Raw genomic sequence first — 15,708 nt, 5'->3', positions numbered from 1 at the left:
GCCACAAAACAGCACTGGGGGGGGGGGCATGGCTTCCATTCCCTGTTGTCCATGCCTAGCTTTTGGCAAACAGAGGCTAGGGACAACATCCCTGCCCATCCTAGCTAATAGCCATAGATGGACCTATCCTCCATGAACTTATCTAGTTCTTTTTTGAACCCTGTTATAGTCTTGGCCTCCACAACATCCTCTGGCAAAGAGTTCCACCGTTCAAAATTAGCAAATCACATTCCACATTGAGGACTATGGAAATGTCTAGTTAGCATTTTTAAAAACAAAATAATTTGCTTGCAATGTAGTATAACCATATTGGTCCCAGGATATGAGAGACACAAGGTGGGTGAAGTAATATCTTTTGTTGGACCAAATTCTGTTGGTGAAAAAGACAAACTTTCTAGCTTACACAGAGCTCTTCTTCAGGTCACTTTGTTATTCCAAGCACAAAAACTCAAGACTTCTTTTGTTTCCCCTATCTTACATAATGTAAATGCAGTTCAAATTTCTTTAGCCTTTCCAGAAAGTTGCCTTTATATTGACAGACTACATTCATTACCCTATATTTCTCCAGTACATGGAAATATGAAAATGTATACTACATAAAGATGAAGTCTAGTAGCTGATATTATGGCAAACAAACTTATTTCTAAAGGTGTAGCACATTTTTACTCAAATGATTTCTAACAAAAAAAAATTGTTAAAAGAACACACAAGCCTTTCTGTGCTTCCTGACAATCTACTATTCTTATACTGATATGATGTTATTTTAAATTCTCAATTTTACAATAATTAGAACATTTTATCAAGACTCCAGAGGAGGAGTAAGACTTTCACTCTGATTGCAGTTTTAATTTAAATGTAATAGACTTTTGCAGCACATCACCCTAAAATCGACCATGATAAAGGAAATAAGGAAAGTTGTCGCCAAACTTGACTATGAACCAGGTTAAAAATTCTTCTAGATTCAAGGGAATCTGGAATTTCCATTTGCTCGTGCTTAACTATCGACTCAGTCAAACCTTGCAGAGCTAGTTCATCTCTTTGCAGAAAGAAGAAAATCTGGTACTAGAGGCTGCTCAGATAACAAGGAAAAGCAGTTATTATTCTGGTCTATAACATGACATGTTGCCAAACCATTAGCTTGCCCAGTGAGCATCAGTTAGACCAGCGCTACTGATCGCAAGGAGGTTTGGTACTTCAGAATATGGCAACCAGCTCCCCCTGCTGGTCAGCAGTACGTTTGTATATGCTGCTCACAAAGGCTCAAGTGTACTCGTAGGTTGTATGGCATAAGTGGTGTTGAGATTGTTTCTCCTTCTATCACCTGGCATTAAGACGTGAGCTCCCCGCTGCGTTGCTATCTTAGTCCTGAAGCAGCAGAGGAATTCAGAAACAAAGTGATCAAGGGCATTGGAAGTGACAAGATTGAGAACTTAATCAGCGATTCAAGCAGGCCTTGAAAAGTCCCACTTGCCACTGGTGAGGTGAACTTCCCCTGGTGAGTCTAGAGTAGGGGTGGGCAAACCTTTGTCCTGAGGGCCACATCTGGGTATGGAAATTGTATGGTGGGCCATGAATGCTCACAAAATTGGGGGTTGGGGTGCAGGAAGGTGTGAAGGCTGGGGCTAGGGGTTGGGGGTACAGGAGCGTGCTCGGGGCTGGGATTGAGGGGTTTGGAGGGAGGGATGGGGATCAGGGCTGGGGTAGGGGGTAGAGGTGCAGGAGGGGATCAGGGTGCAGGCTCCGGGCAGTGCTTACCTCAAGCGTCTCCCAGAAGCAGCAGCTTGTCCCCCCTCCAGCTCCTACAGGGAGGCACGGCCAAGTCGTTCTGTGCACCGCCCTGTCCACAGGTGCCACCCCTGCAGCTCCCATGGGCCACAGTTCCCGGCCAATGGGAGCTGTGGGGGGGGCAGCATGCAGAGCCCCTTGGCTGTCCCTACATGTCGGAGCCGGAGTGGGGACATGCCACTGCTTCTGGGAGCCGTGTGAAGCATAGCAAGCCCCCAACCCCACTCCCCGGTGGAAGCTCGAGGGCCATAGTTTGCCCGCCTGGGCCGTAGTCTGCCCGCCCCAGTCTAGTGGCTGATTCTATCAGCTTCTGAAGAACCTTCATTTTTTAGTATTAAGCTAAAATTAAGCTAAATTTCTGGCCTCTACAGTTCTGAAGTAAGCCTTCCAAAGGGGAGAATGTCTCTGTCTCTTTGTTTAGACATGCAGACAGTCTATGATTTTAGAAATAAGCTCTTCCTGGTGGTATTGCAAGGACAGAGGGTTAGTTACCAGCCTTGATAAGAACATAAGAATAGCTGTACTGGGTCAGACTAATGGTCCATCTCGCCCAGCACCCTGTCTTCCAGCAGCGGCCAGTGCAGGTGCTTCAGAGGGAATAAACAGAACAAGACAATTACTGAGTGATCCATCTATCCCTGGCCGTCAGAGGTTAGGGACACTCAGAGCATGTTGTTGTGTCCCTGACCATCTTGGCCAATAGCTATTTTGAACCCAGTTATACTTTTGGCCTTCACAACATCCCTTGGCAACAAGTTTCACATGTTGATTTTGTGTTGTATGATGAAGCACTTCCTTTAGTTTTAAGCCTGCTGCCTAACGTTTCATTGGGTGACTTCTAGTTCTTGCGTAAAGGAGTAAACAACACTTCCTTATGCACTTTCTCTACACCATTCATGATTTTATACACTATCATATCTCCCTTTAATAGCCATTTTTTTATAAAAGTTATTCCACAGATGTGGAGCCAAAAGAACAGTACAGACTTTACTCATTCTGCACAGTGTGCGTACATAGGAATCCTTATCCCCACGAGTGAAATGTAGCCACCCTTGGGGAAGAACATGGTAGTTTAACTGCCACATATCAGCACTGCATAGCACAGTTTAATCTGGAAGAGGGAATTTAGGTTGGCAAAATGCAATTCCTCAAACTGGAATTTCAGCAGGTTAATTAGGCTAACACCCAGTTTCCTGTGAAAAATACCATAAGATCTATTGGCCAGGCTCTCAATTTTAGGAGATATTTGAACATTCATCACACTATCAAAAGACACCATTATCTGGGCCCTTGGGATCCATTTTAAGGTGTTGACCAGAATTACAGTACACTTGAGAGAAGTTCTGCAACATCCTTGAGTGATTTTATGTTACAGCAACCTTTATTCCAGCACCCCTAGTTAGACAAGCAGGCAGTGGTTCCTCTCTAGTAAGTGCATTTTCTGCCCCACAGGGAATAATCACATTGGAAACCCATAGAAAATGAAATCCTAGAAGTGGATCATTGAGTGAATCTACACTTACATGTATCTAATAGCATCCCCTCATGTTCTGGTGCATAGGAAGAGTCCTAAGAAGCACAAAAAGGAACAGCTTGAGGCTCAGCAGTCAAGAACTTAGTCATTTGGACAAATTAAATTGAAGTGGTCTTCAATAAACAAGTGAAGGTGGTCAATAGACAAATGTAAATTTTAGCACAAGCATTTATAGCGTCAAACCGGCATTAAACATCTACCATATGCCTGGAACTGCAGACTCCATATACCAAGTCCAAGATCCTGTTTGGGGTGCGATAAATCTTAAGGTCAACTCTGCTTGTGCATCCTGTGCATGCTCCCAGTCTCTCCATCTTTAAGAAAAAAAAGTAGTATTTCTTACTATACTGTGGAGACCTTGAGCCGGAAGCCATTCACAGAGATTCAGATAGAAATACTCACCTCTCTCTCTCTCATGCCAGACCTGCAGCATAGGACCACACTTTTGCACACTACCATTGCAACACCTGTTGGCCTCCTAAAAAGAGTTGTACCCAACCCAGGAGGGCTGAAGACACCAGGCACAATTCTTCATTTCCCCTTCATTCCCCTGGTGTGTGGGATTACTTACACGGAATCTGGGATGGCTTGCAGCAGCCACTCAGCTATATTAAAGTATTAGTAAAGAAATCCCTGTAGTTTCTACAGTACTGAAAGAGCCTTTGCAATGGGTAGTACTAGAATCATGTTAGATATTAGGCTACATCTGCACTCTACACCATTGGCAGCAGTGCGTAGCGTCCATGTAGCTACATATCACGATGAAAAGCAGGCTGCTTCCACACTGCCAGAGCCTTTCACTGACATGCTGCACAAGGGAGGCAGCAAGGGAGCCGAACCTTTCCCACTGCCCCCTCTCTGCCAGAGCCAGTCACTGACAGGTACAGCTATGAATCAGAATGGGCACAGCCTGCTTTTCACTGCTCAGCCTTTCCCAGCTGCCTTCCCCCTTTGCAGGGAAAGGCTCCAGCAGGTGGACAGTCAGCAAGACACTACACCGTTAAAATTAGCAGAGTAGTTGGTGAGGCACAGCTTGGGCAAATAGAGACATGCAGGGTACATGCTCATATACCCCCCCCCAACACTTCCTTTACTTCTCTAAGCCAAGCCTCACCAGCTACACTGCTACCTAGACCTACTGCTGAAAGCAGCGTGCAGTAGAGATGAACCTTTAAATTAAACACAACTTTGTCACACAGAACAGGCAGAGTTGCTTCCCAGTTGGTGCAGATTGTGAAAAGTGACAATTTGTGGCTGGGGTCAGGGTACAGAGCAGTTGGAATGTGGTCAGCTCACTGTAAGATGTTGGGCAAGCAGCTATGCACTCTGGACAGCTTTACATCTTAATCTATGTATTTATTATGCACTCATCACCATAAAAAGAAAAGGAGTACTTGTGGCACCTTAGAGACTAACCAAGTTATTTGAGCATGAGCTTTCGTGAGCTACAGCTCACTTCATCGGATGCATATCGTGGAAAATACAGTGGAGAGATTTATATACACAGAGACCATGAAACAATACCTCCTCCCACCCCACTCTCCTGCTGGTAATAGCTTATCTAAAGTGACCACTCTCTTTACAATGTGTATGATAATCAAGGTGGGCCATTTCCAGCACAAATCCAGTTTCCACAAATGCAGTTTCCACAGTATGCATCCGATGAAGTGAGCTGTAGCTCACGAAAGCTTATGCTCAAATAAATTGGTTAGTCTCTAAGGTGCCACAAGTACTCCTTTTCTTTTTGCGAATACAGACTAACACGGCTGCTGCTCTGAAACCTGTCATCACCATAGTATCTGAGCTCAAAGTAGCTTCAGATACCAAGGAAAGATTTCCAAAAACCCAGACCCTCTATGAAGCATTAAGATTGGAAGGAGAGGGGACAAGTGTAGCACAGCTAGGAGGTAGCACAACTTCACCAAGGGTTCTTCCTGGACTGGTTTAACTTGTTCCTTCCCACTCTTTAAAGAAAGAACTAAATGGGCTTCATTAGGAGCCTTTTTGTTATTTTAAAATGTTCAATCAGAGCTAAAAGTCAGTTGTGATGGGGCAGTGTTTCTGCCCAGCCTGGAAAGAGCTGAAAATCACTAAGAGACTGATGTGCAGAGGTCGAGGCAGGTGACTGACAGTTGGCTGGTGAATGAGCAGATGGTGAGGCAGCAAGCAGAGTAAGTGGCTGGCAGGGCAGCCAGGTGGCACAGTGAGCAACTGGTGGGGTGGCCAGGTGGCTCAGCGAGCGGCTGGCGGAGAGGCGCAGTGAACGACCAGTAGGGTGGCTGGCAGAGAGAGGCCATGGAGCGAGTAAGGTGCCTCAGTACTTTTACCCAGGGTGGGAGGTGAACTCTGAATCTGCACTGACCAAGGATAGCAACTGAGAATGGGTTGCAGTGAAGGGATGGGCACGTTAAAGGGACTTTTACGTTGCTGGACTTAAGAATCTGAGGGGAAAAGGACAATGCCCAACTTACGTGGGGGTAGGTCTTTTGCTCATGGTTTCTGTTTATGAATCCTGTTTGCTGTGTTTTCCCAAATTAACACTTTTAATCACTTCCCTCCTTTTATTAAAAGTTTCTTTTCTACACTCAGACTGTGCTTGCGAGTGGGGAAGTATGGCCTCTCAGAGGTGCCCGGGGTGGTGTGTAATTTTCCCAGGTTACTGGGTGGGGGCTCGAGTCGGTTCTATGCTGTATGGATGGAAAGGAACCCCTAGATATTGAACCCAGCCCTGGTTGCTGCTGGCACCACCTGGAGGAAGGGTTACACTCATGCAGTCCATGCTGCCATGTCCTCACTTCTGTTTTTAGTGAGCTAGATGGACCACAGCCATTGAGAGTACGTCTCTGTGACCTGTTAATCACACCCTGGCTGCAGGATGATGTACCTTCTGAAGGCTATGAATCTAGCCTAGCCATCTTCTTTCTGCAGCAATTCAGGGAGCTGAGCCAGAGGAACTGATTAAACAGACTGAAGACAAGTCTCCAGGGCACTTGTGAGCAGTGGTGCCCCATTCTAGGTGAGGAACTGGGGAGACAAATGCCTTAGAGAAATCTAATGTTAAGTCAGCCAAACCAGCAATATCCTCCAAAAATAATAGAGATTGTCTGATAAGACCTATTCTCCATAAAATCCTACTGACTGGCAATAATTATGTTACAATCCTTACATTCTTTATTGGTGGCATTCCCATATCAGCCATTCAATGATTTTCCCCAGAATCAATGTCAAGCCAACTGGTTATAAATACTTGGGTCATTCCAGTTATTCTTCTTTTTAAATATTGATACATTAGCTTTTTTCCAGTCTTCTGGAACCTCCTCAGTATTTGAGATGTGTTAAATTTCACCCTCAATAGCTAAATGTTTTTAAAGAACTGGCCAAAGAACTGTGAGATGCAGTTATCTGGTCCTGGAGATTCAAAGCTAACTTTAGTAGTTACTGTTTAATAGCCTCCCTAATTATTGTTGCCATGCAAACCTCAGATTGCTGAATCATTGAGTTAACCCTCTTGCTGCTAGACAGACAAAGGTTTCAGTGCTGCTGTTTCCACTGAGCTTTCTGTGAAATTCAGGAGTAGTGACGAACTTGGGCTTCTGTGAAGCAGAAATGAATGCAATTAATCACCTACTCTGTAATAGACAAGAGTGGGTCTGAACAACAATGAACAATGGGAGACATGGAGAGTGAGAACTCAACTACTTTCAATTCTCTATTAGAGAGAAAGTTTACAGTCTAAGTTTAATCCGATTCCTCTAGCAAAAACAAGCCAAACTGCTGTAGTTTCCCAGGAAAAAGATAATTACGTGTGTGAAAGAGAATGATCAGTGTTACTTACTTCTATGTCATTAGCCCACCAGTTCTGGGAATTCTACTTCCTAGCTCAATTCTCAGCTGGAAAGACAGCAGCTGAAGATGCCAGGGTACAAGTGTAACCCTTCTGCCCATCAGAGTTGGCAACAACAAGGGCCGGGTTCAATATCTAGGGGATCCATTCCAATAACACACTGCAAACCGGCTCGAGCCCCCACCCAGTGACCTGGGACAAATATATACCACCCCTGCTGGGCGCCTCCAAGAGGCAATACTTCTCCTCTCGCAAGCACTTAGTCTGAGTGTAGCAAAAAGCCTTTTAATAACAGAGAGAAACAATGTGGCATTATGTTGGGGGAAACACCACCAACAGGATTCATAACACAACCCATGAGCAAAAAAAAAAAACCCACCCCAAGCAAATGGGGGCATGCCCTTCCCCTTTGGTTCTTGAGTCCAGCATCCCCAAATCACCCAAAGTCCCAAAAGTCCAATGACCCAAAAGTCTCTGTCCCTTGTCAGGGCAGCCCCAGAGTTCGAAAGTTTATCTGCAGAGCTTTACCTCCCAACCTGGGTGGAGATGGGGGCGGGGGTAAGAGGCACCTTACACGATCTGAAGCTGACCGCCCCACAGCTCCATAGGGCTCCGCTCCGCTCCACCAGCCGCCCCACGAACTGCTTCGCTCAGCTCCGCTCTGCGACCCACAAGCAGCTCCTGCCGTCCCACAAACTGCTCCGCATCCCACCAGCAGCTCCCGCCATCCTATGAACTGCTCCACCAGCCTGTCCACAAGGCACTCCAGCCGTCCCGCAAACTGCTCCACAATATATCTTCAGGCTCCCCCACTACTCAACACAACGCTCAGTGATTTCAGCTCTTAGTCAGTTCAGCTCTTTGGTGAATTCAGCTTGTAATAGGGGAGCCTCAGTGCTTGTGCACTATTAGCCTAAAGTGAGCTCAGCAGCCTGTAACTAGACTTCTAATGAAATCAAAATTAGCCCTGATATTCCACAGTAGAGAGAGGAGGAAGTGCAATTAACACATAAGGCCCTCACCAACAGGCCCATACCACCAAGTATTAATACTTGTCCCCAGCCTCTCCCAATTCACACAGTTTTGGAACCCATGACCCTTGCCTAGCGAGTGCTACTTAGTTGATGGTGAGTCCCTCCATCATAACAAAAGGCCAAGTACAGTTCCAAGCACAGTTCCCATAATCAGGGTAATAACAATTTATTCTTCCTGCCCCAATAACAGAGACACTGGGGATCCCACAGCAGCCAAAGTGACCATTTGGGCAGCTATGGCCTCATTCTAGGCAAGGTGGGTGCGCCTATGCAAATGAGATCAGCCCCTGAAGTTCTTTTCCACAACTTACCACACCTCACCACCAGATGTCAGGGCGGAGCTCATCCTGACACTGCTTACACAAGAAAAAGTGAGACAACCACTCTTGCCCCCCAAATAGGTAATTCAATGCAGTAATAGTGTCTAAAAGGAGGTTTCAGTCTCGGTATCTCACAGCCCGTGTCCTTTAATCTCAGGATGACAGCAAGGAGGACCAATTTGTACCAACTATGGTGCGGACATCTGTCCACTAAGAAGTAATCCTTCCAGCCTGGAAATTCAGGTCACATACAGTCAGGGGCAGCAAATGGCCATCATGAGGGATGGCTTTTCACCACCACTGGCCTGGCCTGGCCTCAGACCAACAGGTGAGAGATTAAAGTCTCTGTGTTCCACTAACTTTTCTGAGCAACCCAGTCCTCCACACTAAGGTCTCCAGTCTTCATTTTAAATGATGCGGGACCTATAATGTAATCCCTACATACAGCATCCTAGAAATCTCTTCAATGGGGAAGCCAAATGTCAACAGATTAAGCATAGCAAGGTCAGTGGTCAGCACCTACCCCCAGAAGCTCTTTGTTTTCTTGGCAAGACCTGGAGACTAGCTTCTCTAATTTAAAACAGAAATACTGCTGATGCGACTGTGATTATTTTGGTGGTTTATCATTGGGATGGCTGAATCGCCTTATCACTTGACAAATTAAATCCACATTAAGAGATTATAGCTGCAGCCACTAACAATGTTGGAGCTCAGTGTGTCAGCAACTGCATTTTAACCCCCGAATTTCAGATGTTCTCTAGTTACCACCAGTGTTTGATTCGTGATGTGTAGAAGACTGGGCTTACTGCAGATGCATGCCCTCATGGTTGGGTAGGGTGTAGCAGCACCTTCGTCTCCAGCACCCCTTGCCAACAGTTGTGCTAGTTCTGTGATGAGTCACTTCTTCTCATGACTCAGCCCTCCAGAGTCCAGCCAGGTCATGTTTTAGTTCCACACACCTTTCAGGGTACTCCACTCCCAAGTTTACATAAAACAATGCTTGAAGTTCCAGTGTCTTCCGCTTCTCTGGCTAGGGGTTATTAGGACCCATAGATCCTCAGCCAGGATCTTCAGTGTAGACCATTCAAAGAACTCTCAAGTGCCCACAGCCTCCTTCTGCAGGGTTTCCTACTGGGACTCAGCCTGATGCCTGCAAAATTCCTTCTTGCTTTTATTTCAGAGATCTGCCTCACAGAGCTTCCTCCCTGGAAACTCCCTCCTCAGGGGCCGCCACAGGAGCCTACCCTTCCTACAGCGCCTCTCCACAGTCCCCCAAACTTCAATCCAAGCACCCCTTAAGCTTTACTATTACTGCCTTTTGTGCTTCATTGCCTCTAGCTCCTCACAACTAAAGAAAACATGCCTATCATCCTAGACTTTGCAGCCCCTAGCCTCCCAGACTTCTTTCGAGCTCAGGACCCACTAGCTCTGAAATCAAGCCTCTCTCACACAGGTTTCTTCCCTACCCCTTTTTCCACTGCCTTGTGCTTCTTCTTTCATGAAGACCCAGTTGGGTTTGATCACCAGTAATGCCTAACACCCCTCCAGGTGCCACACTATGGCCTAACTGGGCTCAGGCTCCTGTTAACCCTGATTAACCAGTGTGGTGTTTATACACCCACTCCATCAAATGACATTTCTAGGGGGAAGAGGGCATGCCACTGGACTGCACACCCAGCTGAACAGTGTGCCTCAACATATTCAGAAATGGTCATGCAAACGCCAGAAAAAATATACAGAGAAGGGGGAAAGCCATTCCATGGCTGGGGGCGTTACTGAGCTCATGTTGAAAAAGGAAGTACTTTCCTAAGTGAGTGAGCAACTCTAATTTTGCAAGGATGGAATATGCCATTAAAATACTGCATCCCACATTAAACTGCAGATTTCCATTCAGTTCTGGTGTCTCTTTGCAACTCCTTCCTGGTGAGGAACAGCAGGGATCACCATTCACCTACATGAGCTAAAGCCTTTTTGTACTGTCACACTCCTGTTATTGTTCTGTCTATAGTCTTTCTAATAGCGTTACTGCTACACGTTATGGAAGTGGAAGTGCCTTAGTCCAAGAGGAAATTGGGTGACTTGCCTGTGTTGTGTTTTATGCTTGTTTGTTATTATTATTATTCCTGATTATTATCAGCACTGCAATGGCACACGGACACACTGATCAAGATCTGTGCTATGGTTGTGTTGGCCACTGTACGAACGTGAAAGAAAAGATGGTTCCCTGCCCCAAAGCTTTTATGGACATTGATTTGAATCCAAATGAGTCAAGTAGCAGCAGTGTCTACAGAGATGAGATTCACATTATGGACAAGGCATAGAAATATGTGCAGTGGGCTGCACCGCACACGCTCTCATGTGTTAGGGCCACCATAGTACCGAGTGGTGGAATAAAATACACACTGTCACATGTTCTGTTTCTACCACCCCAAGGGGAAGCTGAGGATGTCCTAAGTTTCAACAGGGGCATCAGATTCCACTGTGGGCCATAGCACTGCCTGGATCTCTGGAGCACTGTGTGCTCTGGCCCCATTCCTGACAAGCCTATTTTGCCCATAGCCACACCCCATCTCCTAGGGCTTGTGAGAGATTCCCAGAAGACAACTTTACAATGTCGTCTACCAGGACTGAGCTGGAGGAATCTTCCCCCAGACAGTTACAGGGCTTTTCGTGCCCATGTACACCACCCCAGCACTTTTACCCAGCACAAAGGAGCTTGTGATTGGAGGGTGCTGGGGGGAGTGGTGTTCAGGATCTTACCTTTGCTTCTTCATTACCACAGAGAGAATTCAGTGACTTCCTTGTCTGATATTGGGATATAGTGCTCTCATGCCACACAATGAAGCTTGTACTTGTAATCCACAGAGAATCATAGCAATGTAGGGCTGTAAGTGTTAGATTGGAGCCTTATAGTTAAATATATGTAACAGAAACAACGTGGGCAAAGTCTGCATAAGGAATACCAGGAGATATATTGCTTAGAAGCTTTTGTTTAAAAGTTATTCGCAGTATCTCAACTATATGTTTTCTGTGTGTTACATATTTGTTTTACTAAGAAACTGTATTTTAGTCTCTCTTTGGAGTTGACTGGGAAGTACTAACACCTACGAATCAGCATTTTATGTACATAGCCCAGAGGGTAATTCTGTGTCATACTTTCTGAAAAATCTGAAAAGGGAAAACATTGAGCTTCAGCAAAGACTTAAGCTGAGGTGCAGAAGAAAGGAGAGTGTACGAGCATTGTACATAACATTGCCATCCCTCTGCCCTGTTATTCATGATGATTTGGAGGTCATTCTGAGACTTCATACTGCTGTTATTTTCCAATTTGAAAAATCAGGTAGTGTATCCAAAAGTATCCACTCCCTACAGTTACTAGATGCTGTGCTGGTTAGGGTTGTAGGAGTTCCTGAGCAGACATCGACAGATTACTGTAAGGATTTGATAATTGAGGGAAGGTAGTGGGTCTGTCACCAGGGGTGGGTGCCTGTGAGTTTATCTTTGTAGCATATATTCAAAAAATATTTGAATCAATCAATCAAATTTGTGCTCCATCCAGATCACAGAACATCTGGAAATACCAAGGAGCTGCACAGAAAATCTGCCAAACTTGCGCAGTGGTCTCCTCTGATACCACCTCAAAGTTGAGCAGAGAGAGAAGAACCTTCCCCCTCTACCTTTCAGATGACATTAGAAGGGAACCAACAGCCCTGGTTCACTTTCAGATGGGCCCTGGTATTTACAAATTCAAATCTCACATAGTCTGTAGGAAGAGCGCATTCTGGGGCACAAGTGCTCAAGGCCTAGCTATTTCAAAGGTAAAAGAAAATGTCATTCCTCCTCCTAACAACCCGTATTGGTAGAAAAGATACTTTTCTGAATACAGTCAGGCCCATGCACACACCCATTTTTTAATCACCGATGTGCTAGGTGTAAAACTGATAGCCTTCATCTTTTCAGACATGTTTCACAATAGGAATGGGCCATGTCACTGATCAAGAAGCCCATTCTGAGAATCAATGAGTGTTTAATGAGTTTCAGATTTTGAAATAGCATGAACAATTTTAGCTTTTGGCATCTTCAGATATATTTGCTTTAAAAACTCAAATAGTGTCATCATTTCTGCATATTTCCTCTTTCTGGAGAGATACATCCCACAGGGAGATCTCAGCATGTACTTAGGGACATCAACCACTAGATGTCCTCATACCTCTTCAAAAACTCTGCAGTATTTCTGTGTATTAATGTTCCACATTTCACAATAAAAACTAGAACTGACCAAACAGTGGAAAAATCTTCCACAAATATTCATTTGGATTAAAACAATTATCTCTTCCCATGAGCCTTTCATTTTAAAGCATTCAAGCTTTAGTAGTGCAAATACTCACTGCAAACCAAATGTTATGACAAGTATCCTTCAGTGTTTGCTAAAAGCAATTTTTCAGTTCTATAGTCAATTGTAATGTTCTAAATTTGAAATTCATACTGCACTGATCAGTCACTGTTAAAAACAATTAATTTAGATTTAGATATAACACTAAGCATCCTCCAAGATGGCTTAATGTGCCTTGCCATTACATAAAATCATGAATCAGAAATAAATACATTAGGCTATGTCTACACTAGAGAGCTTACAATGGCATGGCTGTACCGATGCAGATGCGCTGCTATAAGATCTCTTGGGTAGCTGCTCTATGCTGGTGGTAGAGAGCTCTCCCGCTGACATGATTAAATCACCTCCCACCAATATAGTGCTGTGCACCCCTAGTGACAGACCCACAACCCTCCCTCAACTGCTTAAGCCAGCAAAACTTATGTTGCTAGGGGGGAGGTTTTTTCACACCTCTGAGCAACATAAGTTTTGCCAACATAAGTGGTAGTGTAGACATGGTCTCATTCCTACCTATCTTCAAATACAAACAGTAATTACCCCACAATATCCCAAACTATGCCCTGTCCCTCTCACCTAGCCCTTCTTAAAGCCAAAACTAGGCTAACTAACAAACACTGAATACTGAATATTCAGGATGAATCGTTCACAAGCTATTTGTGTAAAAAAACCAGTATGTGAATGATTTTGGATCTATAGTTTCAGGGCCTCCCTGCACTGTACCGTGTGCAGTCATTTAACTCTGTGCCCAAGTGCTACAATTGTGTTTTGGGAGCATTTCACAGCCACTTTGCACAGATTTATTTGACTACCCAAGGTGATGGGGAACAGTCAACATGGATTCACCAAGGGCAAGTCACACCTGACCAAATGGATTGCCTTCTATGATGAGATAACTGGCTCTGTTGAAGGTTAAAGAATGGTGGTGACTATTTTCAGTTGGAATGCCCATAGCCTAATAGCGTATGGACAGGAATTATTAAATGAAATTATTAAATGAAAAATATTATTGATATGAAGACAAAGCATGAGATAATATGCGTACAAGAGACTTGGCTAACAGGAAAACTAGATTATAAAATCCCACCATGTGGTGTAAAGAAACAGGAAAGGATGAGGTGTCTGCATCTTCATGAAGGAGAACCCTGAACTATCTTGAAGTAAAAAGAAAAGGAGTACTTGTGGCACCTTAGAGACTAACCAATTTATTTGAGCATGAGCTTTCGTGAGCTACAGCTCACTTCATCAGATGTTTACCGTGGAAACTGCAGCAGACTTTATATACACACAGAAATCATGAAACAATACCTCCTCCCACCCCACTGTCCTGCTGGTAATAGCTTATCTAAAGTGATCAACAGGTGGGCCATTTCCAGCACAAATCCAGGTTTTCTCACCCTCCACCCCCCCACACAAATTCACTCTCCTGCTGGTGCTAGCCCATCCAAAGTGACAACTCTTTACATAATCAAGTCGGGCTATTTCCTGCATAGATCAAGGTTTTCTCACATCCCCCCCACCCCCATACACACACAAACTCACTCTCCTGCTGGTAATAGCTCATCTAAACTGACCATTCTCCAGGTTTAAATCCAAGTTAAACCAGAACATCTGGGGGGGGGGTAGGAAAAAGCAAGAGGAAACAGGCTACCTTGCATAATGACTTAGCCACTCCCAGTCTCTATTTAAGCCTAAATTAATAGTATCCAATTTGCAAATGAATTCCAATTCAGCAGTTTCTCGCTGGAGTCTGGATTTGAAGTTTTTTTGTTTTAAGATAGCGACCTTCATGTCTGTGATTGCGTGACCAGAGAGATTGAAGTGTTCTCCGACTGGTTTATGAATGTTATAATTCTTGACATCTGATTTGTGTCCATTTATTCTTTTACGTAGAGACTGTCCAGTTTGACCAATGTACATGGCAGAGGGGCATTGCTGACACATGATGGCATAGATCACATTGGTGGATGTGCAGGTGAACGAGCCTCTGATAGTGTGGCTGATGTTATTAGGCCCTGTGATGGTGTCCCCTGAATAGATATGTGGGCACAATTGGCAACGGGCTTTGTTGCAAGGATAAGTTCCTGGGTTAGTGGTTCTGTTGTGTGGTATGTGGTTGTTGGTGAGTATTTGCTTCAGGTTGCGGGGCTGTCTGTAGGCAAGGACTGGCCTGTCTCCCAAGACTTGTGAGAGTGTTGGGTCATCCTTTAGGATAGGTTGTAGATCCTTAATAATGCGTTGGAGGGGTTTTAGTTGGGGGCTGAAGGTGACGGCTAGTGGCGTTCTGTTATTTTCTTTGTTAGGCCTGTCCTGTAGTAGGTAACTTCTGGGAACTCTTCTGGCTCTATCAATCTGTTTCTTTACTTCTGCAGGTGGGTATTGTAGTTGTAAGAAAGCTTGACAGAGATCTTGTAGGTGTTTGTCTCTGTCTGAGGGGTTGGAGCAAATGCGGTTGTATCGCAGAGCTTGGCTGTAGACGATGGATCGTGTGGTGTGGTCAGGGTGAAAGCTGGAGGCATGCAGGTAGGAATAGCGGTCAGTAGGTTTACGGTATAGGGTGGTGTTTATGTGGCCATTGTTTATTAGCACTGTAGTGTCCAGGAAGTGGATCTCTTGTGTGGACTGGACCAGGCTGAGGTTGGTGGTGGGATGGAAATTGTTGAAATCATGGTGGAATTCCTCAAGGGCTTCTTTTCCATGGGTCCAGATGATGAAGATGTCATCAATATAGCGCAAGTAGAGTAGGGGCTTTAGGGGACGAGAGCTGAGGAAGCGTTGTTCTAAATCAGCCATAAAAATGT

The 15,708-nt window shown here is 44.8% G+C and overlaps 1 protein-coding gene across 1 annotated transcript in view; it reads right to left on the bottom strand.

The window, feature by feature from the left end:
* Nucleotides 1-2,132: 2,132 nt before the first annotated feature.
* Nucleotides 2,133-15,708, bottom strand: part of CCDC117 (coiled-coil domain containing 117) — a 66,036-nt gene continuing 52,460 nt past the window's right edge. Inside the window, exons 7-9 of the mRNA XM_073312706.1 lie at nt 3,520-3,633; nt 3,309-3,354; nt 2,133-2,372 (exon numbers count right to left, since the gene is read on the bottom strand). Coding sequence (XP_073168807.1) covers nt 2,314-2,372; nt 3,309-3,354; nt 3,520-3,633 — 219 coding nt within the window. The 3' untranslated portion in view covers nt 2,133-2,313. The remainder of the gene's footprint in view (nt 2,373-3,308; nt 3,355-3,519; nt 3,634-15,708) is intronic.

The sequence above is a fragment of the Lepidochelys kempii genome, chromosome 15 (assembly GCF_965140265.1).
Source record: "Lepidochelys kempii isolate rLepKem1 chromosome 15, rLepKem1.hap2, whole genome shotgun sequence".
Lineage (NCBI taxonomy): Eukaryota > Metazoa > Chordata > Testudines > Cheloniidae > Lepidochelys > Lepidochelys kempii.
This window is presented reverse-complemented; position numbering and strand designations above follow the sequence as displayed.